At 34.7% G+C, this 27,813-nt stretch overlaps 1 protein-coding gene across 10 annotated transcripts in view; it reads right to left on the bottom strand.

Annotated features, from left to right (window-relative positions):
• Nucleotides 1-27,813, bottom strand: part of BIRC6 (baculoviral IAP repeat containing 6) — a 198,432-nt gene that overhangs the window by 90,484 nt on the left and 80,135 nt on the right. For 5 of the 10 annotated variants that reach the window (XM_037146571.2, XM_037146579.2, XM_037146576.2 and 2 more), the window contains exons 22-38: nt 27,436-27,569; nt 26,611-26,757; nt 20,388-20,575; nt 19,282-19,614; nt 18,956-19,055; nt 14,850-15,064; nt 14,465-14,673; nt 13,807-14,153; nt 12,983-13,202; nt 12,316-12,449; nt 11,461-11,598; nt 9,835-9,962; nt 6,130-6,261; nt 3,977-4,192; nt 3,216-3,399; nt 2,393-2,548; nt 694-827 (exon numbers count right to left, since the gene is read on the bottom strand). In XM_037146571.2, the coding sequence (XP_037002466.2) occupies nt 694-827; nt 2,393-2,548; nt 3,216-3,399; nt 3,977-4,192; nt 6,130-6,261; nt 9,835-9,962; nt 11,461-11,598; nt 12,316-12,449; nt 12,983-13,202; nt 13,807-14,153; nt 14,465-14,673; nt 14,850-15,064; nt 18,956-19,055; nt 19,282-19,614; nt 20,388-20,575; nt 26,611-26,757; nt 27,436-27,569 (3,115 nt within the window). The remainder of the gene's footprint in view (nt 1-693; nt 828-2,392; nt 2,549-3,215; nt 3,400-3,976; nt 4,193-6,129; nt 6,262-9,834; nt 9,963-11,460; nt 11,599-12,315; nt 12,450-12,982; nt 13,203-13,806; nt 14,154-14,464; nt 14,674-14,849; nt 15,065-18,955; nt 19,056-19,281; nt 19,615-20,387; nt 20,576-26,610; nt 26,758-27,435; nt 27,570-27,813) is intronic. The other 5 variants (XM_037146573.2, XM_037146577.2, XM_037146583.2 and 2 more) reach the window with 3 other exon arrangements.

Raw genomic sequence — 27,813 nt, 5'->3', positions numbered from 1 at the left:
CATGCCTGGGTTACCAGCCAGGTTCCCAATACTGGGTGCGCAAGAGGCAACCATACACTGATGTTTCTCTCCCTCTCTTTCTCCCTCCTTTCCCCTCTCTAAAAATAAATAAGTAAAATCTAAAAACATACAAACATTCTCTGCATTCTTTAAATTCCCTAGGACACGCTTATAATCCTAATGGCCTAGAGGAATGGTTCAGTAACGTTCTCTTCTTTTTATACCAATATATAAAAATAGCTTATTTAAAACCTAAGAGATATATACCATCCTTAATAAAATCTCTTACACACAAAAATAACCAATATAAAGTAGTAGGGGTGTATCTCCTTTAGAAAAAGTTGAGGTAACACATGAGCAGAATCTACAATGAAGTCAGCTTGGATGAGATTAAATGCTGCTTTCAATGTTTATAATCCATAAATATATTTTCCCATACTTGTTACTGGTTCTTGTGTATGGTAAGTTAAGTGGATATATAATAAAATGGTGCAAGTTTCCCTTACATACTATGCATTTGGTATATACTATAGTACCTATAGCAATTTAATGTGTTTTCAATACATTACACAGCAGATTATATTTGGTGATAAATATGCACACTTTCCTTTTTAAAGTAATGAACACTTTCCTTGGTTTTAAACCAAACTGTAAGATGAAAGGTTTATTTGCAAAGAATACTCTAATGCATACCTTAAAAACTTTGGCTGCAAGAGGATCCTTTTCCAAGTCAATATCTAAAGGATCGATGTCAACTTCCATTAGATCTTGAAGTAAGTCAAGATCAATTTCTTTATCTTTTTCCAAAGAAGAAAGAGGAGGTGCACCTTTAAATAATTGAATAGTTTTATTAGTGGAATATATAACATATATTTAACCAGTACACTGCTCTTAATTTCAGAAGTTATTTTTACTTGTGTGTAAATTATACATTTCTACTGCTATAAAAATTTCTAAACTTTTATTCTGGACACTTAGGCATCAGTAGGTATGCAAATGTATCACTGTCTAACACACGAAATCACCAATGCAATAACATTTGATTTCCTAAGGAAAAAGACCATAGATTAACCCTTGTTGAATCAAGTTGCATGAACTTTAAATGTTACTAATTTTATTACCTCCAATATGAAATTTATTATGTTACATCTAATTTTTCAGTAACTGAGACGCAGCATTAAAGTGGAAAGCAAAAAAGACTCAGGTTGTAAGGCTATTCACCTTATTTTTCTATTATACATTAGAAATTATTTTGCTCTCTAATGTCTCCAAATTCTTAACTAGACTTCTATGCCTTACAACTCTTCTCATCTTTCCCATACTCTTATTTAGCATATATTTACAGAATGCCTGGCAAATGTCAGCCTGTATTGGGGTTTGAGGGTATGACAATTAATAAAACACATTTCCGCCCTCCAAGAAATTAACAGAGGTTCAGAGTGAGGGTGCACCAGAGATGTTCAACCAGCTGCTACATGGTCAGTGCTGTCAGAGAGAACTGAGTGCTCCTCAGCACGGATGACAGTCGCCAACACTGCTGGGGGTGATGGGCAAAGCTTCTTGGAAAGGGCATGTGTCAAGTGAATCTTAGATAGAGAGTCATCATGCGAACAAGAGGAGAAGGTCTGACCCAGGTAAAGGGAGTATTGGGTAGGAAGGATAAAACCCTAAGACAATGTAAGATTAAACAATAACAAATGGTGGCAATGACCACAGCATCTGGTATATTGGGGTAGTAACTAGAGTCTTGAAAAGTAGGGAGTATTCCTACAAATAATTGTGCAGGCAAAGACACACATTTATTTTTTTAAAAGCAGGAATGAAAACCAAGGGAAAAAGAAGAAGCCTATACGCCCCAAAAAAGTGAATCTCAAAGAACAAGAGCCTTTAACCCCATTTTCTTGAGCACTGAATATCTTCAACAGTTTTCTAGGTAGTACATAATTTTCAACATAGTTAAATCAAACCACATCAGAGTAACCAAGACATTATGAAAGATGGCACCTGATAATAAACATTCAGTCAGAGAATCAAAGCAAAACATATTTATCAGGAAAATAACTGATAACAGTTACTAAAGCCAAAGCCCTAATAGAAAAATATAAAAATTAATTTTAAACTTCACTAACATTCTTAATTTTGAAACATTCTCACTTTAAAAAAATGCCAAATGATATTTTTTTTTAAATCTTTTTTTTTTAATTTTTTTTTAATCTTTAGAGGGGAAGGGAAGGAGAGAGCCAGAGAAACATCAATGTATGGTTGCCTTTCATGCATCCCCTGCTGGGAATTGGCCTGCAGGGAACTGGCCTGCAACCCAGGAATCTGCCCTGACTGGGAATCGAACCGCGCCAAATGATATTTTTTAAAAGACATAATTCACAGAACGTACCTGTTATATCATGTGTCAAAGGCTCGTCTATAGTCTCCAGCAACTGAACTGAGGACTGCTGAAGGCAGTCATCAGATTCGGCGGCTGCTGCACCAACATCATCGCTCACCGCTCCCTCCTCCATGGCTTCTGCAGCTACGGGAGCCAGCAGTTCTCCTGTAAGGAATGAAACAGTTCTAACTGCTTTAATAATTTACAAAAAGACATCCAAAACATAGTAAAGCACATTTCTTCCTTCAGTCTAAAGAATAACAGCATGTCTGCTCTATCAACTATAAGATTCGAAGGCAAATGAGACCTCGTCTACCTAACGAAATGCAAGGACCATTGTATTACCTTCAATTTCTGAAAACAAGTAGGAAGCACAAAATGTGTAAACTGAACAGGAATTACTACAATCACTTTACATATACTAACTCCCTTACTCATCAAAACATCTTTATAAGAAGGGTACTTTTAGTATTCTTATCTTACATACGAACAGATTATTGTTGTGGTTGTTGTTATCATTCTACATACGAAGGCACCAAAAGTACCCTCCTCAAGGCCACGGGGAACTAGTAAGCAGCCCACTGCTGGTGCTGATAATGAAGCCAACTAGCTCCAACAACCCTGTACTTTAACAACCTGAGCCTTCCCAAAACGATGTTTATCACAAAAGTCAACATAATGAAATACAAAAGTAATTTAAATGGTTACTACTGCTGTGACATTAAAGAGACCTTTTGTACTTTTGGGGGTTACAGTTCCCTTAAAAGTTTACTTAGTTGAGCAATGACAAGCTAATTTTGACAAACCCTATGAAAATTAAATCCTGACAAACCTGCTAAAATATCCTGTAGCATACAAGTTAAGGAATACTGAGCCCAAGCACCACCCCAAGATATATCTCCTCTATTGAAGTCAGTTCCAACCAAAAGTAATAGCAGTCTTTCCAGTTGGGGTTCATTCACAATCTCACACAGATGTATAGTTGGCCTCGTGGCATTCGCAATGCGTGCAAGAACCTGTAATACATTTTATAAAATCACACACTTAAAAGATCAATTACATGTTTCCTCCAAAAACAAAGCATTGGAGTAGTTTTCAATGAGATATACTTTTGGTGTGAAAATAGTTGACTGACATAGAATGATCAAGAAATGTAATTCCATGAATCAGATATTCAAATCTGGTTAGAATTCTGGGTTGAATATTAAAAATATCTTCTGTAAACAATGAATATGCTACAGGAAAGCCTTCAGGGCATTAAAATCCCTTCAATACTGTAATTTGACATTTATTGGTATATTTCCTACTTTAATTATTTTAAAAAGGTAGGTTCAAAACAGACATACCCAAATGACATACATTTCAAATCTATATTTATCTGGCTTTACTAGGTTAAAAAATAAATCAAGTATCCTAAGAAATCAGTAGATTTGATCAGTAGACAAATTCTTTTTTAAATGTTTCAAGGCACAATGAAACGGAAAAACCAATAACAGCACCATTACTTCTCTTAATCAAAAACTGCACTCTTTGCTAATTCTTATTTTACCCTCTAAGTCTGTAATTATACAGTATGTCTGTTGGGTTACTTACCTTACACACAAATAGCAAAAGGTCTGCATGACAGGTAAAATCCATGGACAGGAGAAACAGGACGAGTTTTTGGACTACGGAAATACAACGCTCGTGAGCCAGGGTAAAGGGAAGTGGCTCTATCTCTGGACTCTCTTTGGTTGTTGTAACTTCTGTGTCTAAATTAGAACGAGACCATTCTGCTGTCCGACGTAACCGAATTAAATCCTTAAAGTGCTGGATACAAAAATTTATATATTTAAATCAATATGCAATAAATAATAATTCTTTCAGTACAAATATATTTTCGTGATGAAAATATTCACTCAGAGAGTTTACAACTTTTAAAGAATAAAGTTTTCAAGAAGTAAGCCTCAAAAAGTACGATTATTAAAACCTATCTTAATCAATATACCTAACTAACATCCTATTTTAGAGTAAGGTGTAGGCTATGTATAAGAATTTCAGAAAAGTGAAATTGTATAGAAAGGCTACATTAAGTCAAATCTAACATCATAAATAAACATTACCGAAATATTCTAAACAAAATAAAAGGTAGATGGTAAAGTAACCGATAACTCCAAGTACTGAGTATTAATTCAATTTATTTCAATATCTGAGCAGTTAACTATAATTGCTATTTATAGAAACAATACATAAACTTGGTTGCTACATATAAGTATTACTTTAAAAATCATAACATTATTTTTAAAGTTTTTACATTTAAAATGTAAATGTTAAAACCTACCTTTTAGTAGGTTAAATTGCTTTACATTTACACATACCTGCACTTACTTTTTACTTAGAAAGGAAAAGAAAACCATACATCTCCTTGAATCTTTTATCTTCAATTTACTGGAACACAATCTACTTTCAAGGAAATGCACTACAAGCGGTCTCCAACTTACGATGGTTCAACCTAGGACTTTTTGGTTTTATGAAAATGCAGAAGCAGTAAGCACTGCTCCTGACCTGGGCTAGCGATGTGCAAGCACAACACTCTCCTGTGACGCTGGGCCGCGCAGCGAGTCGTAGTTCCCAGTCAGGCACACCATCACGATAAACCAGCGATACTCTACAGTATACTGTGTTAGCAGCAATTTTTGGAAATATTCTAAGAATATGTAATGTAGGCTAGGCTGAGCAATGATGTCTTGTAGTTTAGGTGTACTGATTGCATTTTTTTCCCATTGAGGCATTATATTTGGATGTATGTATTACATCCCTTGAAAAAGAATTCCAGGATTTTTTCTCCTGTGTGTTTCACCTTCCTTTTTTTAAAAAAAATTTAATTTTAGAAAGAGACATCAATCTGTTGTTCCATTTATTTATGCATTCATTGGTTGATTATTCTATGTGCCCTGATTGGGGATCGAACCACAAATGTTGGCATATCAGGACAATGCTCTAACCAACTGAGCTACACTACGAGGGCTCACCTTGCTACTTCCTGGTCCATGATGCCCACTGAGATTGTTCGTACAATGAAACCAAACTGATGAGACAAAAGCATGTCGTTCTGCCATGTTCTAGATCTCTGAGTTGCAAATCAAACTTGGGACTGATTACTCCACACTTATTTAACCTGCCTGTGAGGTTCACAACAATTTGTGATAATCGGTAGTTTCAAATTCACAGATGTAACCATGCTCCACCATTACAGTTAGAAACTGCATGATGACTTCTGAGCATGGCCCAAAAAGAATCTGGTGTTTGCCTCTCTTTTCACCTTGTCAACAGTCCTAAGCAAACCAGCCAGGACATTCTTGTGCACCACTATGGCGGCACAGAAAGATGGCGGAAAGAGCAAAGGCACTTTCAACTTACTGGCACTGTCAGCTTAGAATCAATGTATCAGGATGCAACCCATCGTAAGTTGAGGAACACCTGTAAAAAACTACATTAAGGTCACACTTGTCACCTATTTCCTTGAATTAAAGGCTACTATCCCCACTCCAAAGTGAATTCAGAACAGATTTTTCTGTTAAGAAGCAGAATAACAAGGGTGGTCCAATGGTGGTGGATTATGAGCACTCAAGTTAGTGTCAAGAAGCAGAATAACATATATTTAAGTTTCCTTATTATTAAAGATACCTCACAAATCAAGTAATTTAAATTAGTAGAAGGGAAAGTGCCTTTTCTAAGATAATTACATTAAAAATTAAATGCCATACCTTTGAAGTGGCCTGCTTTAGTTTTGCTTGCTCTACAAGAAGTTTATATGATGATCCTTTGTTACTCTGTATTTTTTCTTTTTCCATCTGTTCCACCAAAGCCTTCTGTTTTGCTTTTAGTAGGTTAAGTTGCTTAAAAGAAGAAAAATTAATCTTATAGACAGCAATATTACAAACAAACAAATTATTAAACTCCTCGGAAAATTCATACATCAAACTAATGCAGTTGGCACAGTAAGCCCTCCTTTGTCGTTATGCCCTATACAACTTAACTGTTTACATAACATTTACACTGTGTTAGGTATCACACGCAATCTAGAGATGAGTTAAAGTGTACAGAAGAACACAGGTTACATGCAAATACTGTGCCACTTTATCTAGGTGACTTGAGCATGGGAAGATTTTGGTTATCTGCAGGGTCATTGTACCGATACCCTATGGAGACCAAGAAGCAACTATAATCCCCTGAAATATCTAATTTTAACTGTGTTGCTGATTTTTAAAAATTATAATAATAATAAAATTTTGAAAAAACCCTTTTTGATTCCCATACAAGACTCTTCTATCTTATAATTAAAAATTAATCAATTCTTTACCTCATGGGAGAAGTGAAGTAACTAGAAGACTTTCTTATGTAAGCTACTAATGAAACTAATAGACATTGTTTTAAATAAAGGAAAATAATTAAACATATAAGAAAACTATTTTTGAGCAGTATTTTTAGTTGTGCTTTGTGGGACTCTCCATCAAGAGCAGTACATTTTGGGGTATGTTTATGTTTTTGTTACTTAAAATTTTTACTGAGGTAACAATAAACTGATATGCAGCTGTAAGAAATACAGAAATCTCTTGGGACACTTTACTGACTTCCCCTACTGTTAATGTTTTGCAAAAGTATAGTATAATTAAAACCCCATTGTTATAACTCAACAGTCTTACTCAGATTTTTTCCAGTTTCATTTGCACTCCATTTGTGTCTGTGTATTCTTGTATACAATGCTAGGCACGTGCTGGTTCACCTATCTATTGCTACAGTTAACACTAAAGAACTCTGTCATCATGAGGTTCCCCCATGTTTTTCTTTTACGCTGTTCACCTGCTCCCCTCCTGTCCCATCTGCCCCATCTCTTTGTAACCCCTGGCAATCACTAGTAGTTGGCAGCAATGAGCAAACAGACCAAAAGGGGGGAAAACATTCTGCCCAGAGAAACCTTAATAATCTGTTGGATGACGTCCCCCTATAGCCATATATGCAGAATACTACTATAAACAGAGAGTCAGGAGAAAGTTACAGCCATAATTATAAATGCATAATTTAGTTCAAAGCTTAAAAACCTACCTTTCCAAAGAGTACTTCTTAAAGTTCTACTACTGACATAAATTTTTGTTATCAAGAAAAAATCTTTTATTATCACTATTATAAACAAGTATCAACTTGTATGTTATCTCCATATATATAAAAAATGTATCCAAAATAAAACCAACTGTGTACATGCATTAAACAATATACATTATGTGAATGTGGGAACTACTACAAATCAGTATTTTCAAGAAACTGTCCCAAGAGTTCTACTGTTAACATGTACAATTACAATAAAGAAGAATATTATTTTAAATTTATTTTGAAACAACCACAATCTTAATCAGTAATTTCAGTTACTGTACAAATATATTTTTCCCTGAAACCATATGGGAATAAATTGGCAACCTGATGACCAATCTACCCTCAATACTTTAGTACGTATTTTCTAGAAACGAGAACCTTCTCCTAAAAACCGTAATACAACCGTCAAAATTAGAGACACAGCACTGATGCACTACCACCAACTGTCACTCAAACTCCATTTTTTTAAGTTTTACCAACTGCCCCAATAATGTCCTCCTCACACTGAAAAATAAAATACAGTAGTAATACTTTTTTATAATTTCACTGGGTTATACTTTAGTTTAACCTTCACATCCTAAATTAAAATCAGCAAGCATAAATATTAAATGACCAATACATTTTAGCTGGATTTTAAAAGATGCAAATTAGTACCACCTAAAATTAGTTGAGTCTCGAAAAGAAAAAGCATTGAGAAAAAGACTTCTTATAACTTGTCTTGCAAAAGATCAAACAGTTAGCTTAAAGGTGAAAAACTTAGAAGTGAGAATTTAAAAGCTGGTGCTACATCATATGTTTTATAAATCCCAAAGCTTTCACAAGCTTCCATATCCTAAGGGTTTCATATAAAATATCATTTCAGCTTAAATCAATTACACCAATATTTACTAACAACACACTAGGATGAATACTAAGTATCTAGGATAGAGCTGTAAGATAAAGAGGAAGACACTTTAAAAAGTGTAGTGAACTGGAATAAAGTACTGGCTCATAAGAATGTAATGTCAGCTATAAACTCTGTTCCACAGAGTGAAATGCACATTAATAAATTTTAATTTCAAGAGAAATCATGAAACCAATTGAGATAAAAAACCGTACGAATCCAGATACCCTGCAATAAAATCACATACTAATTAATATACAGGGGTGGCCAAAAGTAGGTTAGTAAGTATAATAACAAATAAATAATAATACACGAATAAACTGTTTCATGTACTCAAAACTGTAAACCTACTTTTGCTCACCCCTGTATATCCTTCTGTGAAAGAGTACATGTGTTCACATGCACTTTCACATTAAAGCAGCAGAGATCTGTGTATATTTAAAAGAAGCAGTTAAAAACTAAAGCAAAAAAAAAAAAGAATTCAACAGGAAAATGGACAAACAGATTTGGGAACATTCAAATAATGGAACAGTGGCCATAAACTAAATAAGAACCACTAACACCCTCTAATAACATAGATGATGAAGCTCAAGTATATGACTTTTAATAAAAGAGGTCAGCATAAAAAAGAGTATGTACTCTGCATATCTAGTAATACTTTAAGAAGTCATTTTTGCACAGTGAAATGCACAAATCACATGTTAATAAAATAAAAGAATCCCTGCAAAATATATAGTGAATATGAGAGGGAAAATATAGAAAACACGAGGAATATATTGTATGCAGTACTATCCTATTTAGAAACCAGGGAAGGCCTGAAAAATAAGTTAGCTTTCCCAAGCAAAAGAGTAAAGTATGTGGTTGGGAGAAAAATAAATAAATAAATATAAAATAAAAAACTTAGCACACACAAAAATTCTGAATGAGAACACTGGTGTGATTGGTTCAGGAACTCAACTGAATATGGCTAAACCACAATTCAAACCTGAATGTCAGACAGAGGCACAGATAATAGATATCCTAAATCCACGTTTTATGTTTGACCTTCATCAGGTCAACTGGTAGTCACTAAGAATTTACAGAATGAGTAAGATATTCAAGTTTGTATTTAAAGAGAACTCCCTAGAGGCAGCATGAAAATGGACTGGATTGAGAAAGGACAAAAAGAGGCCTTCTGACCAAGCAAAGAATAATGGTGGGCTCCCTCTGAATGGCAGGAATAGAGCTGTGAAGAGGCGATCAGTTTAAACTACCTCACCAAAAATCTGTAAACCACTACTGTTGCAGTCTTACATATAAGGAAATTCAGTCTCGAAATGTTACATCATCTCTTTATGTAGCTCTTTAAATGCCATACCTATCTGATAGCAAGCCTCTCCCCCTGCAACCTTTAAAGCAGTGTTCTTAAACATTAAAATAAAAAGGTATTCAAAATTACCTGTTTATGATGAACCAGCTGCTTTCTGATTTTCCTGGAATATAATCTATCAAGGCTACTGCTGCCCTTGGAAGACCTGTGTATGTTCTGAGTGTGCAGATTATTGTTAATAAAACTCCACTGGTTACCTAGAGGGCAAGGAAAAGTTTTATTAATAAATCTGTTAAATGTGGTTTTAAGTACATTTAATACCCAATAAACACAAAATTCTAAATGTATCATTCATGACAAAGCAGTTTTTTTAAAAAAACATTAAGAAAGCCGCTATAAAGAAATTGCTAAGTTTGACCCTAGAACGATTAACCTAGACCCTAAGCTGTCTCCCATCTTCCTTTAAGATAACAGCCATCTTTCTCCATAATTAAGATGAACTTTCGTACAATACAACTTTGATGATGGCGATCAATTCTAACAACAAATGTTCAATACTGCCTAACTTTCAAACTCATATGCTTTTGTGCAAGTGCCCCCCAGAATGGTACTGAGTAACTGACTTACCGACTGCAAAAATAAGGTTCAGTAGTTCCAAAACTATGCTGCGTAGCTGTACTTACTCTTTTTGAACTGTATCCAGAGTACTCTCTAAGTGTCAGTTCTTCTGCTCAATTCAGACTTAATCAGACACTTAACCCACCTCCAATTATTTGTTCATTTGCTTAAACTAAAGACACATTTTTCGATTCTCTATCTATTTGTGAAATCAGTTCAAATTCTTCCAACACTAAAAAAAATATTGTTGCCCATCAATGTGTTTCCATAGTCTCTGAATGATATAAATAAAAACTAAGACCTAGAATACTAACTGTTATGTTCCAACTTCACATCATGGTAATGTTTAATTGTATGTCTTACTGATCACTGACATACACTATTAAAAAAATAAATATAGAGAGAAAATTCCCTGTAGATGAAAAGAATCCCCCATCCTCTCCCCAAACACAATGTATACCATTAACAACTGATACACCTATAAAACATCTCAAGAAACCTTTTTTAAATAGTAGGATCCTGACAATGTTTAAAGTCCCAAATTTTATGTCACTTATTGGCTGTAATTAGATATTAAATAGAGCTATGTCAAATCCTTTGTAGAAAGCACTATTAATTTGGGAGAGGGGAAGAAAACAACTTGTCTTACAATTTGACTTCCCTTCATTTTTAAACTTTTTAAAGCCTCAAACTAATGAAGAAAGATTACAACAAAAAAATTATTGAAATTTCTGCAAGCATAAAAGTTATTTTTAATTAATTAGTCAAACTAACTTTATAATGGTCAAAGGAATGACACTATATTAAATAACATAAAACTAAAAGAACTCTTCACAGAATTTCTTTCCATAACTTCACTTATATATATGTTGTTGTTTTCATAAATTGTTTAAATGGTTATGGAGGAAAAATCTGTGAAAGACATAATTGTGTCTAGTGACTAAAGTCATGTTCAGACAAGGGGTTTGTCCATAATGTCCTTCAAAAATAAATTCTATCCTTAAACAGATTCCTGGTAAAGTTAATTCCTTCTTACATAAATTACACACAGCGGGAATCTCTAGGCTAATAGCCAACTCTGGAACAACTATGAGTCCCTCCAAATCCCCAAAAAGAGACTATTAAAACTTCTGATACCTGTCAGAAACCTCTCCCTGTCTTTACCATTCGAAGGTTTCTTTGCAGCTGCTGCTTCATCTTCAACAGTTGCCACATAATCCAGCAACCTGGACACCAGCATGACCACCCAGCTGATCATGGGAATATCTAGTACTCCTATGAAGAGAAGGGGGAAAAATAATCAGGTGACTCTCAGAGTCCTAATGAAGTCTGATAACTATGGGGTAAGACACTGTATAAATCTAAAACATATCATTACATCAATATTTATTTATAATAAGCCCCAAAATCAGAAGCGAAGACCACAAATCAAGTAACATATTGAATCTAATGGTATACAAATGTGTCATGGTGCAAAATAGATCTTTAAATGTAAATTAAATCTAACAGATAAATTATAAACTAGAAAACAAGGTTTAAAATTATATTCTCTTTTTTTTTTACAAGTGACTGATGAAAAAATTCAATTTACAAGTAATAAAGTTTTAAAGTTGTAAATTCATATGTTCTAAGATTTTTATTCTGGCAACAGTTTTCTCCCTCATGTGACTCATTATCAATGACCACCCAGCAAAGTACTTTAAACCTTAAATTTGAACAAGAAAGTTTGACTTTAGCTATAATAGTATAGAATAAACATATTGCAGTAATTTCCAAGTTCAAAATCCGAATAATAAAAAGGTAATCGATTTAAAAGAGCAATAATTACAGGGTGGTCAATCCCATGAAGGCTGGTCATCCCAGAAAGTCTATCTCATAAAAACAGTAACAAATGTGCAGCAATGGATTTTTAAAAAGTATTTCAGATTAGCCAATTTATAAAGCCCTATTTACAGTAATCTTGTGTTTCTACTGAAGACAACTAAACAATACCTTCTGTCCTCCGGTGCATGGGCAAGTGTGGCTGAAGAGGTGACAATAAATTATCCAACAGATTAAGTAAGCTTTCTAATACTCCACTATTACTCAGTGATCTTTGACCAATGCAGGAAAGTAACATGAAGACCCTAAAAAAGAGATATTACTAAAATAGCCATTATAAATCAAATTGGTTATTCTTTTAAAATATAATTTACATTGAAATCTAATAGAGTAATGATAGAATACTTGATTCTTAGCAAGATATCTGAAAGGTATGATGTTAGAATTAGCTTTTTCAAGCACTTGGTTATATTTTCTAACTTTATCCACAAGAAATCAGGTAGAGAGAACTTTATCATAGCCTCAAAATGAAATTTAACGCATAGCATCACATGATCTGATCGGAAATACAAGTAAACACAGTTCTGTGAAGTCCACAGACTCAGTCAGAAAACTAAAGACTGCAGTCCAGTTTTATCATATATAAACTTCTTCTACATGCCCTTCACTGGGCATTCCCCAAACCCTGAGTGCACGTGCTTCGTTCTCCCATTCAGTATCCGTATGTGGAAGATTTTGAAATCTGAACACAGATTCACAGATACATGGTACACAGATGGATGTACCGAGAGAAGTATACATCATTAATAACAAGTCAGTCCATGATTTTCTGACCTACCTATCCTGTGGAAAGATGAGAAGCTGCTCCGAATTGTATAATTCCTGAAGAACATTAGAGAGAAACTGACCCCACCATCTTTCACCACCACAGAGTTGAACGAGCAGAAGACCAGTGTGTAACCGTATCTTTGGGGTTCCACTGATGCACAAGTGTTTAAAAAGCTCTTCACAGGCCTGGGCATGAAATGTGCTCTGCAAAACTGCAGGAACAGAGTGTCCTATTACAAGAAAGAAAATAGTAAAATTTCCTATTTAAGTGTATGCTGTAATATTGAAATCAGCATGCCTATATATGTTTTCTTCTTTACCAGCAATGCATACGGAATTATTTTTATTTTCCTATTTATTTACTGACTCCTCTTATGTAGAATTTAAATTTCTAACTACTTGAAGAGTTAGTACTGAAATCCTTTTTATTTCCTTTATGTGAAGATGGGGGTACCAGATGGTTGTGTGTGTTCGTATGTGCGTCGGTAATAACGAAAAATAGCTCCTGGATAGAAATGACAGGTCTACATTACATTAGCAATTATTAACTTTTCAGTGTTCGCACTTAATCAATATTTAGTTTAGTAGTAACACAATGATGTGGCACATCAATAGCAGAGACTCAAGGAAAAAATAATCAAAATATCCATTTAAGAAAAACAAATAAAAATACAGAGAAAAAATGAGTTAACCTAAAAAAGATTTCACACTCACATAAGAAAGGATATCAAAATTACTAATACCCCCAAAATATCAAAAAGCAGCAACAAAATACTCAACAAGATTACACCCAATATATTCCCAATCTTTAAAATATTTAAGTTAAATACAAACCATTGGAAGAGTGAAGAAGGCTCAGCAAAGTGTCCAATAAATATCTGATGATAGTACGTAACTGCTCTGTGGAAGAAGTCTGAATTACATCTTTTGGATGTGATGTTTCATTCAGCATCTTTCTACTTGCACCTAGAGCTACTCTGAGTCTCTGTACTGCATTATGAGCCAAATTCAGTTGGAGCTGTAGCTGAATACAATCCTGATAGGAAGAAAAAACTCTACTGTCTTCCTCGACGGCCTTGTCTGGCTTTCGCAAGAAGTACTGTGCATTGTTAGCACTGTTGAGAGGAGGAAGATCGATACTTTGCAGAAGAGTTTCCAGCCGATGACAAGCTAAGTTATACCTACAAATAAAGAATGAACAAAATCATTCCAGCAGTATTTTTTAATGTACATGTATGAACAGACACTAAAAGTTAAAATGTTATTACATGACCATTAAAAAGAATTAATCCATTGGTAGGTACTAAATAGAACCAATTATTTAATCACAATACCTTAATACATTCAACACTACTGTAAGATGTTATGTCCTACTTCCTACTGTACTTTTCTATACACTTATGCAAAGACATTTCTTGACAAATATATGGAAGACACTATACACAGTACAGGATTTCACTAAGAGTAAAATATTCTGCAATTTCCTACCAACCTGCATTGTATATCCTCCTGTAGAGCAACCATCATTGCTAAATGCTGGTCAATTTCTGGTTGGTTTGCAGATTCTCCTTCTCCCCTTAGAGGATCATGCATTAACTTCAGTTCACTCTCCCAAGGCAAGATGTAGGTATGACCATAGTAAAATCCTAATGGGATTTTGGCTCTGGCATTTGTACTTCCATAACGTCCAATGACAGTGATCTGAAATAAAAAATTAGAAGTATACACACACACCAACCCTCAACAAAAAAAATCTGAGTAATGTATTTAAAAAGTTGACAGTTATACTTTTTAATTGTATGTCTGAATATTTTTCATAACTTGTCAGAAACATGAAAACCTTATCAATCAATTCACTTTCTCGATGTTATCTTTACCTTCATGAATCTGCACACAGGAGGTGGTATCAAGTCATGAAGAATTAGTGAATGGGTGCTGATGTCAGTTGCCACAACCAATCGCCTCCCATCCACCTCTTCTCCTAAGGTCCAAATGTCAATTGACAAGGAGGCCAAGTCTCCACAGGTGGGAATCAATACATCAGTCAACAGTATTGGTCTGCCAAAATCCAAGGTTACAAACCTCCTTGCTCCTATGAGGTAGAGAGCAATAGTTGACCAAAAATACCATATCAATTAGCCAAAAGATATACTCAAAAGCAGTTTGGAACACTCATCAAAAAAATATCTGAAACCTCAACCTATGTTAGTTTGAAACCCAAAACTTAACTAAAACATATACAATACTAAGTCTGTTACTATAAAGGCAATCAACTATACATAAAAACGTAATTTAAAGCATTAGAGAAAAAATTAAATTAAAAATAGTATATAGATTAATTATATAAATTATCTATCTACTCTTCTTTGAGTCATTTGGTTTTTCTTTAAAAATTTCACAACTAGATGCATTAATAATACCGAATTGCAATACCTGACTATACTTTTTCTTAGATCTTATTTCACTTCTTAGGGAGTTACATCTTATATTTGGGGTTAAAATGCAAGGTAAAACTGTAAGGCTGAAATAATATGTAGCAATTACCAGCACTAAATATCCCATAAGAAGGTCCTCGAATGAAGAACAATGAAGTACTGAAGTACTGACACATGGGTGTTTTCCAGCAGTACCATGTGAACTAGATAGCTTACTCGAATACTAAGGGCCACACTCAGGAGACAATGTGTGCTTTGTATGCAAGCACTAGACTCACACGCAGCATGAGATGTTCACCTTCAGAAAAGGCAAGAATGATCGGAGAGGAACAAGGGCAGATGTGCATCCCTCATCTCACACACATTTCAGAATTAAGCTCGGTTAGTAAAACACTAAAGCAGAGTCATTACTAACACTTTAATTCTTTTTCTTTTTTATTGGGTTGGAGTGAGGGGTAGCTAGTAACCTTACCACCTACATTTTAGAGTAAAGGAAACCAAGAAAATTAAACTTCTAGTACTAAAGCAATTCTCCATGGGTCTAAGTTTAAAAGAAAACAGGCAGTTATCAATACTTTCCTAAACAGAAAAACTACTAAACTGCAAAAAAACACAATTCCCCTTAGAAGACTTATATGCTATAATCAAAAAAACAGTGTAAATAACCACTCACAATTCATACGACTGAACAAATTACATCTGAAGCATGGTAACCTACTTCTCCATCTTGACTTCTCCATCTTTACAGAAGTCTCAACTGCTGTAAAAAAACTCTCAAACATAGAAGCATAGGTAAACACAGCCCACCTCCTCACACAACCACAGCAATTTTGTAGTTGTTTAATTTTGTAAAAATTACAACTAAAATACAAAATAACTACCACCCAGAATCATCAGAAAAACTGAGCTATTTGTAAGTCCGACAACCAAGGAATTAAAAAAGCCGCATTCACCCAGACCGGAAGCAGGGGCAGAGACGAGCAGACACGAATGGGGGGTTCCACTCCCACATGTGGTGGAGAAGGGATATCTCAGGAGCAAGGGATCCCAGCGCCCCAGGCCAGACTATCGGCCCAGAGTTCCAGTGCCAGGAAGATAAGTCCCCATAACTTCTGGCTGCAAAAACCAGTGGTGGGGGAGGGTTGAGATGGTGAAAGAAACTGCAGGATCCTTAGGTGTCTCCTCTTTAAGAGCCCACAAGAGACTGAGGACTTATGCAAACTCACTCCTTCTGGACTCAAGCTCTGGGGCAGCAGCTGGAAGGGCTCCAGTGACATATGAGGAGAATCTGAAGTACCTAGAGCAAGTGACAGGTACTGCTGCCTCTTGGTCAAAACTCCAAATGCCAGGCAGAGGCACTGTCCCCTTTCTGAGTCCTTTCCCACACAGAGCCACAGAGCTGCAACACTTTATCAGAGACTCCAGCAACCTGGTTCACACAGGTTGCCCCATCCTGGCAATTACCTAAGGCTCCGCCCCATCCAACTTACCAGTGCACTTTTCTACAACAGGCCATGCCACTAACACAGGGAGTTACAATAACTTGACCTAATATGTAGAAATAAGCACAGGGAGGTTGCCAAAATCAAGAGACAAAGAAATATGGCCCAAAGAAAGAACAAAACAGAACTCCAGAAAAGTAACTAAACAAAATTGAGATAAGCAATCTATCAAATGCAGAGTTCAAAACACTGGTTATTAGGATGCTCAAGGAATTCTCTGGGACTTCAACAGCATGAAAAAGACCCAGGCAGAAATGAAGGTTACACTAAGTGAAATATAGAAAAATTTACAGGAAACCAACAGTGGAGTAGATGAAGCCAAGAATAATACAATCAACAATTTGGAACAAAAAGAAGAAAAAAATATTGAACCAAAACAGCAAGAAGAAAGAATCCAAAAACTCAAGGACAGGCTAAGCAGCCTCTGGGACTTCGAATGTACTGACATTCAAATCACAGAGGTACGAGAAGGAGAATGGAAACAACAAAAGATTAAAAACTTACCTGAAAAAATAATGAAAGAAAATTTCCCTAATTTGGTGAAGGAATAGACAAATCTAGGAAACAAAAAAGAGGTCCAAACAAGTTGGACCCAAAGAAGCCCAAACCAAGACACATCATAATTAAAACGCCAAAAGTTAAAGATAAAGAGAGAACCTTAAAAGCAGCAAGAGAAAAGCAGAATTACCTACAAAAGAGTTCCCATAAGGCTGTCAGCTGATTTCTCAAGAAACTTCAGGCTGGGAAGGGACTGGCAAGAAGTATTCAAAGTGACGAAAAGCAAGGACCTACAAGACCTCCAACCTAGATCACTGTATCCAGGAAAGTTACCACTTAGAATGGAAGGGAAGATAACGTGCTTCCCAGACAAGGTAAAACTAAAAGAGTTCATCATCACCAACCCATTATTATAAGAAATGTTAAAGGGACTTATTTAAGAAAAAGAACAAAACTATGAACATTAAAATGGCAATAAATTCACAACTATCAACAACTGAATAAAAAAAAAACAAACTAAGCAAATCAACAGAAACAAAACCACAGACATGGAAATCATTTGGAGGGTTATCAACTGGGAGGGGAAAGAAGAGGATGGGGAAAAGGTGCAGGGATTAAGAAGTACAAATTGGTACGTACAGAATAGACAGGGGATATTAAGAACAATGTAAGAAATGGAGTAGCCAAAGAACTTATATGCATGACCCGTGGACATGAACTAGGAGGGGGACTACCTGAGGGAATGTGGGATACTGGGTGGAGGGGGGAAAAGGGGAAAAATTGGGACAATGGTAACAGCATTGGGGCAATTTTAATAAGGTATATTAAAACATTTTTTAAATAAAAATACAAAATTTTAAAAAGAACGATCTCTTGCAAAGAAGAAACTGCAACTGCAATAAAATAAAAGTGGTTCAACTGTTTGTATAATGAAGTGATACACTATGCACTATACTCACATGTTTCCCCCTAGAAAACATGCCTAAGGTTTTTGAATTCCACTGCTACTCAAACCCAACAGAGAGTTGGAAGGATATTAAGTTAAAATTGCCTATAGCTTATTACTAAACATGCTCTAACTGAAAGGACCTATCCCTATCACAGGGTACAAGCTCATGAAAGTTTTCAATTACCCAGAGACTAGAAAGGGTTTATAATCTTCCTCAGTTATTATACTTAGCAGTAGCTTTCTTTGCTATTTGCAAGAAATGGCTCCAATACCAGAATGCTACTCTTACAAATACCACTTCTTTAAATGTAATTTCTTCTGTGACTGTATTTCAGCAGCTACACTGAAGGCAAGTATTTATGTTAGCCATTGTTCAACAGGCAAGAGTCATACACAGACCAACTCCACAGAGCCAGTGAGTCTATTCAGTAGCTTTCTTCCCTTCAACTTGGTGAGCACATATCTTGAGCCTTTGTTAAAGCCTACTTACTGAAGAGCAAATACAATATCTGCAAAGGGAAATCAAACTACAGAACATTAAGTCTTCCTAGGTACAACAGACTAGGCAAGAAAAAGATTTTAAGAAAGTCGAAGATTACCTGAATGCATTCGCTCTATAATAATGGACTGATGAGGTGGAGGTTGAAGGAAATGTGAAGCATGAGAAATTGCAAGGGCTAGGCCAGAACCAAGTGGATTCTAGAAAAGAAAAAAAGTATAACTCTATATTGATATTACTTTTGCTATAGAAAACAAGTAACCATGATATCAAAATAACAAGTCTCATTTCCTAGTGTACATTCTGTAATATTTTATAAGAACAAAAATTTTGCCATATCGTAAGTTGGTAATTCTAAAGTTAGCAAATATTTCCAATTATTTTTAAATGTCTATGCAAACCCCTTTTTAAAATATAATGATTTACCATTCTGGACTTGTTGGAATTTCTGTTGTGTGCGGTAAGATTGACTGGTGGGGGATCAATAATTGTGCCTGGGAAAAGCTGTGCGAGTTCAGCATTAATCACAACAGAAACCGCTTCATTGGGTGGCGTGAGGGGTGGAGTCATGAACAGTGGTGTTGTTTTTGGAGTGGGCGGAATAACATCGGACGGATGAATGAAGAATCCAGGGGCTGCCACAGGGTTGGAAGGCACAGAGTTGTGAACAGGACCTAGTGCTGACGTTGCTGATGCTGCTGAGGCTGCCGCAGCTGCTGCAGCTGTTGTCTGATGTAACTTGGCTTCCAGCTTTGCTTTCTGTAAAAGAAGTAAAAGTAAAAAATATAGACTAACCCACCTACCTGAATTGTGGGGAATACCACACAGGAATGTATTATGAAGACAAACATGAATAACTGGATCCCAGTTAAATAAAAATGAAATCAAAAAAAGAGTTGACAACGTGAATGGGGTTTTCTTTGCCATTTATACTTTGTTAAATATTTGATACAAAATTTTTGGAGTATTTGGGAACTAGGACTTTCTCAAAGCAAAGGTGGGAAGGAAGAAGAACAATTAAATGTAAATATAAAAGCAAAGTTCTCCTAACAACAAAATATTAACAGGAAATGGACTCTCATATGTTGCCTAACCTGATACAATTTGACACCTGGAATTGCACAGGGTACATTTAGGCCATGATGAAATCTCCCAAACATGTTACACTAAATTTTAAATCACATTAATTTAACTGGTCTTCGACCAATTTAGGTTCTTCAACCAATATAAATAGTAAATGATAACTACAATGACTGACCAAGAGTGTTTAAGCATAAGACTCGATTATGCTAAAATATTGCAAATAAAAAAGTATCAAATATATTCCCTCAGATAGGTATAGAATAAAATCCACTTACGTAATTTTTTAAAACAAATATATCGCAAAGACTTTACCTCAATTTTTGTAGAAAATGCTTAGTTCAGATCAGTCAACCTACTTTCCTTTATGAAAATAATGGTCATTTTTACAGTACTTTTTCAGCTTTTGAAGTTTAGAGACAGCATGAACAAAGAGCCAAATAGTCTCCAACCTGTTGCTGAAGCTTCAAAAGCTGCTGCTGTTTCTCTTGCAGCACCTGTAGCTGTTGCTCGGCTGAAGCCATTGCATGAGAGAGAGACTGCAAAGCTACCTGGGCTGCTGAACTCAGGGCTGTCGAAGCTTCCCCAACTGTCCCAGATGATAGTCCACCTACTGCAGGAGTAACCCCGAAGGAACTCACTGGCACAAGACAAGGGGGGAAAAAAACCAGGATGAAGAAAACGTTCACCAAAACACATTTAAAATACTACACAATTCTGACACTAAAACTATAGTTAATTTTTATTTTGAAAGACAGAAATCTATAGAGTATAAATAAGGGAATTGTAATAGTCTATTGAACATGATAGTATTCAAGTTTAAGGGATCCAGGAATGGTCTAAATCAAAGAAAAATTAATACACACGTAAGTTTTAAAATATTTTCAGCAGAGTCTATATAACAAGAGACAAACAAGGACCCAGCAATTCCACTTCTGCATATTTACCCAAAGAAACCCAAAACACTAAACGGAAAAGACCCATACATCCATATGTTCATTGCAGCATTACGTACAATAACGAAGATATGGAAGCAACCTAAGTGTCTACTAATAGATTAATGGATAGAGAAGTAATGCACATATAAAATGGAGTATGACCTAGCCATAACAAAGAATGAAATCTTGCCATCTGCAAGAAGGACAGACCTAGAGGGCATTATGCTAAGTGAAAGAGGTCAGACACAGAAAAGACAAATGCCAGATAATTTCACTTGTCTGTGGAATCTAAAACAAAAAAACAGGCAGAACAGAACAGGCTCATACATACAAAGAACATTTTGGTGGTTGCTAGATGAAAGGGGCTTTGGGAAAATGGTTGTTACAGAGTAGTTACGGGGATGTAAAGTGCAGCACAGGAAATAGAGTCAATAATATTGCAATAACTATGTATGGGGTCATGAGTACCAGATTTAACGGGGTAATCACTTCTTAAGTTATATAAGGGTCTTAATCACTGGGTTGTACACCTGAAACTAATATATTATTTGTCAACTGTAACTGAACAATAAAAAATTACTTTAAAAATACTTTCAGCGTAGAAATTTCATTTAGTATGGCTAAAATGAAAATGCAAAACAAGGATGATCTTGTACAATTTGGACATAAGAAATAAACTGAAATTTGCTTTACTATGATTTCTTACAAGAAACAACAGTTCCTTCTTCCCCCGCAAAAAAAAAAGGCTCAAAAAAAAGTCCGCAATTATAGGAACATCATTTAAAAAGACTGATAAAATTCACTTCGTCATTTTAAAGCACAACCTAGACAGACAGTCTGGCCCCCACATATTTATGAAAAGCAGTTCCTACCCCACGCTCCCCAGAACACTAACACGTAGAGTGGCCCGTCCTACGCACAGCCCCATGGACAGGGCGCACACAGCTGACCCATGAACATCACCATCATTTAAAGGTCCACAAACAATGTCTTTGACTTTCCTTTTCAATTTTATTCAGATATATGTTATAAAGAACTCTTTTCATGTAAAATATTTACCAACATTTGTGGAAAACATTTTTTAAAAAGCTGGTATAAAGACAATTTTACAACTTAAACAGGTCAGCATAAACAAGAAGTAGAAGCCAGGTCTAAGAACAGCACTAAAACTTTTTATAAAAGGCCTTTACGAAAAGTTATATTGGGGAAAATATACAATAATAGCAATTATTTGGTGTGCATTACAAGTTACACTGTTTTAGTTTTAATTTAAATTTAAAATAATAAGCTTTCTGGGTATACACTGGCAGGCTGATTCTAAAATTTAAATGGAAATACAGAGAAAGGCACAGCATAGTGTTTACAGCTATTAATACTATATTATATACTTGAAAACTGCCAAGAAGGTAGACCTAAAATAGTCTCACCCCAAAAAAGAAATAATAATTATGTTATGGGTTGCAGGTGTTAACTAATGCAAAGGTGGTGATCATTTTACAATGTAGTATAACGTAAATGTATCAAACCAATATTTTGTGCAAATTAATCTTACACAATGTGTCAATTATGTCAATAAAACTGGGTGAAAATGTTAATGCAAAAAAACCTAGAAGTCTTTAAAAAAGACTACCTTTAAGAAAAAAATGCCAATGGATTCCACTCCTAGATTATATACCCTAGAGAACTAAAAATATATTTTACACAAAAACTTAGAAAAAAAAACATTACAGCAGTATTTTGCTTAATAGTCAAAAAGAGAAAAAAAGCCAAATGTCTATTAACTACTGAGTAGGTAAACGAAATGCGGAATATCCATTTTTTATGTTGTATATCCATATAATAGAGTATTATTTTACCATAAAAAGCAATGATATACCGATATGCTAAATGGATGAAACTTAAAAACATTATACTAAGTTAAAGAAGCCAGACAGAAAAGGCCACATATTGATTGCACATTGACATGAAATGTCCCGGGTGGATGAAATGGAGAGACAAAAGTGGAGTCGTGATTGCCAGAGACAGGGGAGAGAGGAATGACTACTATAGTAGTCATTAGTAGTCTCTTTAAATATATAAGAAAACAGAACAAAGTAGGGGGATTTATTTAGACTATCAGATTTCAAGACTTAACAGTAAGTTACAGTGATTAAGACAATGAGATATTGCCATAAGGTTAGACTAAGTAACCAATGAAACAAAAACAGATTTACACAGATAGCAGACACAAGACTTTCAACAGAGGCAACTAGAGAGTAGAGTAAAAAAAGGGTAGGTTTTTAACCCCATAAATGACTATATAGCAAAAGAGAGAACTAGTCAACTAGGATAATCTAGAAGATAATACCCACAGTATAAGGAGAGATTCAAAAACTGAAAATTATAACAGTTATAGTAATGAGGTGTAACAGACATGAAATTATAGACATGAAAAGACAGAAAATAGAGCCGGAGCAATTTTTGATCAGCTAGTGGCTGAGCTCTTTCTATAGCTGATGTAAGGAAAGATTCAAGAAGCCCTACAAATCTCAATCAAGATAGAGAGACTGAATGTGTATGAATGAATCTCATAAACAGCTTGAGTACTCACAGTTACCTTAAATAAGAGTTACCTTAAAAGAGGAATAAAAGAGGAATAACAGGTGACATCTAACAAAAACAGTGTAAGGTAATAGGTAAGAAAAGATTATCTTAAAGTCACTAGAAGTAATAGCTATATTCAGATAAAGATGATACCATAGAATTGATTATGCTCACTTAAATATGATAAACATATGATGATATAGTTAACTTAGATGATTATGATAAAAAGGCATCAGTTATTAAAGGGAAACCTATACTGTTCAAGGTACTTATTATACGTGTGTTATGCATACAGAGGTCAAAGTGTTATAATATCTAGTGTGTGTTTTGAAGTGCTTAAGCAAAGAAAAAAGAAGAAATGTGGAAACATCAACAATACTGGAATCTCAATAATGACTTTGTGGTTTGTTCATTTAACTATTAAAAAAAAAATCTAAAAAATTTCCAAAAAAATTAAGTTACTTCATCAACAGATAAGTACAGAAAAAGAGATCTTACAGTAAGTCTTCAGATATAAAATCATACCAGATTAAAGCTCAAAAACAAAACCAAGAAAATGAAATTATGAGCTAAATCCTAGTAATTATCAAATATAATAAACTACTACAATAATAATAATAGCAATAATAATAATAATGTATTATAGAAATTAACATACACCTAAAATTAAAGTATAAAATAACAATATCATATAAATTAGGAAAAAAAAGTTGCAGGTTCGATTCCTGGTCAGGGCGCATACAGGAGGCAACCAACGGATGTTTCTCTTGCACACTGACATTTCTCTCTCTCTCTGCCCCTCCCTTCTACTCTTTCTCTATCTCTCCCTTCTTCTCTCTAAAAATCAGTAAACATAACCTCAAGTGAGAAGAAAATAAGTAATGTTCAAATACAATATTTGCACTGTATGGTAAAAACAACAACCAGACTTCTGATGTCAATGGCATGTCTATATAACAATCTCCAGGACAACTGTTAAAAATAGTAAAAACCAGAACAGACCAATAAAAATGTAATCACCAAAATAAGGAGAGAAAAAGATACATCTAGCAAGATGAGAAACACAATATAATATATCAAAACACAAATTTAAATTTATCAGTAATTACATTAAATGTAAATTAAATATCCCCATTGAAAGACAAAGTATTGGAATGGATTTTAAAAGGCAACTACACGTTGCTTTTCAAAATATGTCTAAAATATAAAAAGACAATGAAAAGTTAAAAGTAGAAAGAAAAAAATACATACTATACAAATAATTCAAAATAAAGGTAATGCTAACTACACAAATATCCAAGTACTTTTAGGAAAAAGAGCAGTATTAGAGAGAAAGAAGCAATTCATAACGATGAAGGATCCAATTCACAAGACAGAACCATACTAAATTGTATCATAGTTTCAAACCATATAAAATAAAAAGTGATGAAACAAAAAGACACATTTTAATACTAATCTTATGAAGCAAAAAAAATAAACCAAAAAACAAAAGCTAAAGTAATGAACACACAAATAGCAAACTTGTCCAAATGAATATGTAGAACATACTTTACAAGAAGTGCTAAATAAACATTATTTTCTAGCATTCATGGAATATTCATAAAAGCTGACCCTCTACAGCTCCTAATATATTTTGCGAGCTCGATAACCAGAGTATTTCTTTTCACCCCACAGCAATTTAAATAGAAATCAATAACAAGATAACTAGAAATCTTTACATATGTGGAAAATATGCCAACCCTATGAAGCAACAAATCAACTGCTATGTTCATATCCAAGAGAATGTTACTCTTGTTAGTAGGAACAGTACCACAATGGAACAACCCGAATGTTGATCATCAGCAAACAAAGCAATAATGGATACATAAATTTTATTTTATTCACACAATAGAATCTTAAACAGCAATGTAAAAGGACCAACTATCTACATATATGCAATGCTATTGGTGAATTTTACAACCATAATGTTAAACAGAAGACAGACCAAAAATATATAAATTCAATTTTATGTTTTATAGACCCTACTAAACCGGTGCTGAGGAATGCATAATTAACTGGTTGTACAAAGAAACAAACAAAAACCAAGAAATGATTACTGGAAAAGTTAGGACAATGTTTACCTTCTAGAGAGAGTGAAAGAGAAAAACATGGAAGGAGGCATAAAGACACCCTTTACAGTCTTGGAAATGTTATTGTTTCACCTGGTGGTCAGATGAACACTATGTGTTGTAATACACTGCCGGACCAATAAAACTGTTTTCTGTACTTTTCTGTATGTTCATTATATTTCACAAACAACATATTTCTCACACACAAAAAAAAGTAAACAGGAAGCTGAGAGATCACGGTCATCTTCTGCACTTCCGTGGTACCCAAACACTGATCAACACTATACAAAAATCAATAGAGGGCACATAAATTTTATTTTACTCAGAAAACAGACTCTTGCTGTTTAACAAGGAGAAATGACCAACTATCTACACATACACAATAGTATGGATGAATTGAATCATCATAAGGTTGAACAGAAAGCATGACGTGGCCCTAACGTTTAATAAAAATCCCTCTGCCTGTGGTGGTCTCCACAGAGGTGACCACCTGGACAGGCACACACTACCTGTAGAAAGACAAACACCGGTTCCACAGTTTCCTTTGCCGAGGAGAAAATGGTGGGCAATGTGAAGAAACACTTTTCTTTTTCAACCCTAATCTTTTATGTTTTAATTTTTAAAATTTCTGAAATCCATTACTTATTCAAACACATAATTTTTTTTAAAACAAAAATCTTAGCCCTGGCTGGTGTAGCTCAGTGGATTGAGTGCAGGCCTACAAACCAAACAATTGTGGTTTGATTCCCAGTCAGGGCACATGCCTGGGTTGCAGGCCAGTTCCCAGCAGGGATCAACGAGAGGCAACCGTACATTGATATTTCTCTCCCTCTCTCCTTCCCTTCTCCTCTAAAGATAAATAAATAAAATCTTTAAAAAAATAAATAAAATAAAGCCTATTATTTTAAAAAATCTTAGAATTTAACTTTAGATATTTAACAGTAAAGGAACTTACATATAGTGTACTAAAGACAGGTATGTGAATACTTACATAATAAAAAGACTTGTACAATAAAAGAATGTATATAATAAAAGGAGGTATATACCAGTAAACGTACTTGCATCATCCCTTTCTATTCTGGTCCCATCACTCGTTGACACACAAGTGAAGTGCAGGGGTTCAACTTCCAGGAGTCCAGTGAGAGATGTGAAACTACCCTCGGCAGCTGTGCAACTACTGACCTTTCCATTACCTAACAGAGAAAAGAGACAAGTTCTGTAAGATCTGAAGTGGCAGCAGTCATATTAAGAATGACAACACTCCTCCAATTTCAAGTAGAGAAGATGTGTAAACAAACACAATCACCACCCAGTGCTTTGACAAGGGGCGTGGTGTTCAGCAAACTCACAAACAGGAGACACTGGTTTCCCTGCTACAAAAAGAGAGTTGCATAAAAGCAACTCAGTGACCATTCACATTAACAAGAAACGGTAACAAGTGATTTAGATTTTAAATGAGGAAAAAATAATAAGCCATCTGCTTACAATAGCTATTGCCCAATCTGTTAAGTATACATCAAGTCAGAATATATTCTACAACATCAATTGTATATGTGTGACACTAAATAAAAACTAAAGAAATACTTCAAAGTGTAAACAAGATTTGTAAATGTCTTTGTATTTTGTATACTTTATCAAATTTGTATAGAATGAGCATACTACTTTATAATCATACAAATTGTTAGCATATATTAACAGTATAAAATAAAATCAAATGGTAAAAAAAAACTATGTGAACAATAAGAGATAAAAGATAAAAGTAGTAACTGTTTTTAAAGATAAAAATGTAGTAACTACAATCTATTAAGCCAAAGGTAGCTTAAATCCAAAATATGAAGTGCAGAAATTTCCTTAATAAAAGAAGTGACTACCTGAAAGGACATCTGACAAATCGATTTCATCTGACTGAACGCCAATGCTGCTGTTGTACACATTTTTACACGAAGAGCCACTCATCTCTAAGTCAAAGAGGACTGGATCAAATGGTGAGCTATATAATCCATATCTGAAAGACAAAATAACGTCCTAACAATTTTCCTGGCAGCCATCTAATTAACAAATTAGCTATTTACTTACTTTTAAGAAGAGATGCTAACCGGATTTAACCCATTAAATCCAGTGAATCTCAACTGTGTTCCCTATAAACCTATACTCAAAAGACATGGTCCAGAGACTCAACAAATGTTGATTCCAATGAGCTGGTAGCTAATGCACCCAGACTGAATCTCCATCTGCAGACAGAAGCCCCC

Source organism: Artibeus jamaicensis, unplaced genomic scaffold (genome assembly GCF_021234435.1).
Source record: "Artibeus jamaicensis isolate MK-2021 breed Jamaican fruit bat unplaced genomic scaffold, CSHL_Jam_final contig_465, whole genome shotgun sequence".
NCBI classification, from domain to species: Eukaryota; Metazoa; Chordata; class Mammalia; order Chiroptera; family Phyllostomidae; genus Artibeus; species Artibeus jamaicensis.
The sequence above is the reverse complement of the archived record's forward strand: the minus strand, read 5'-3'. Positions and strand labels throughout refer to the sequence as shown.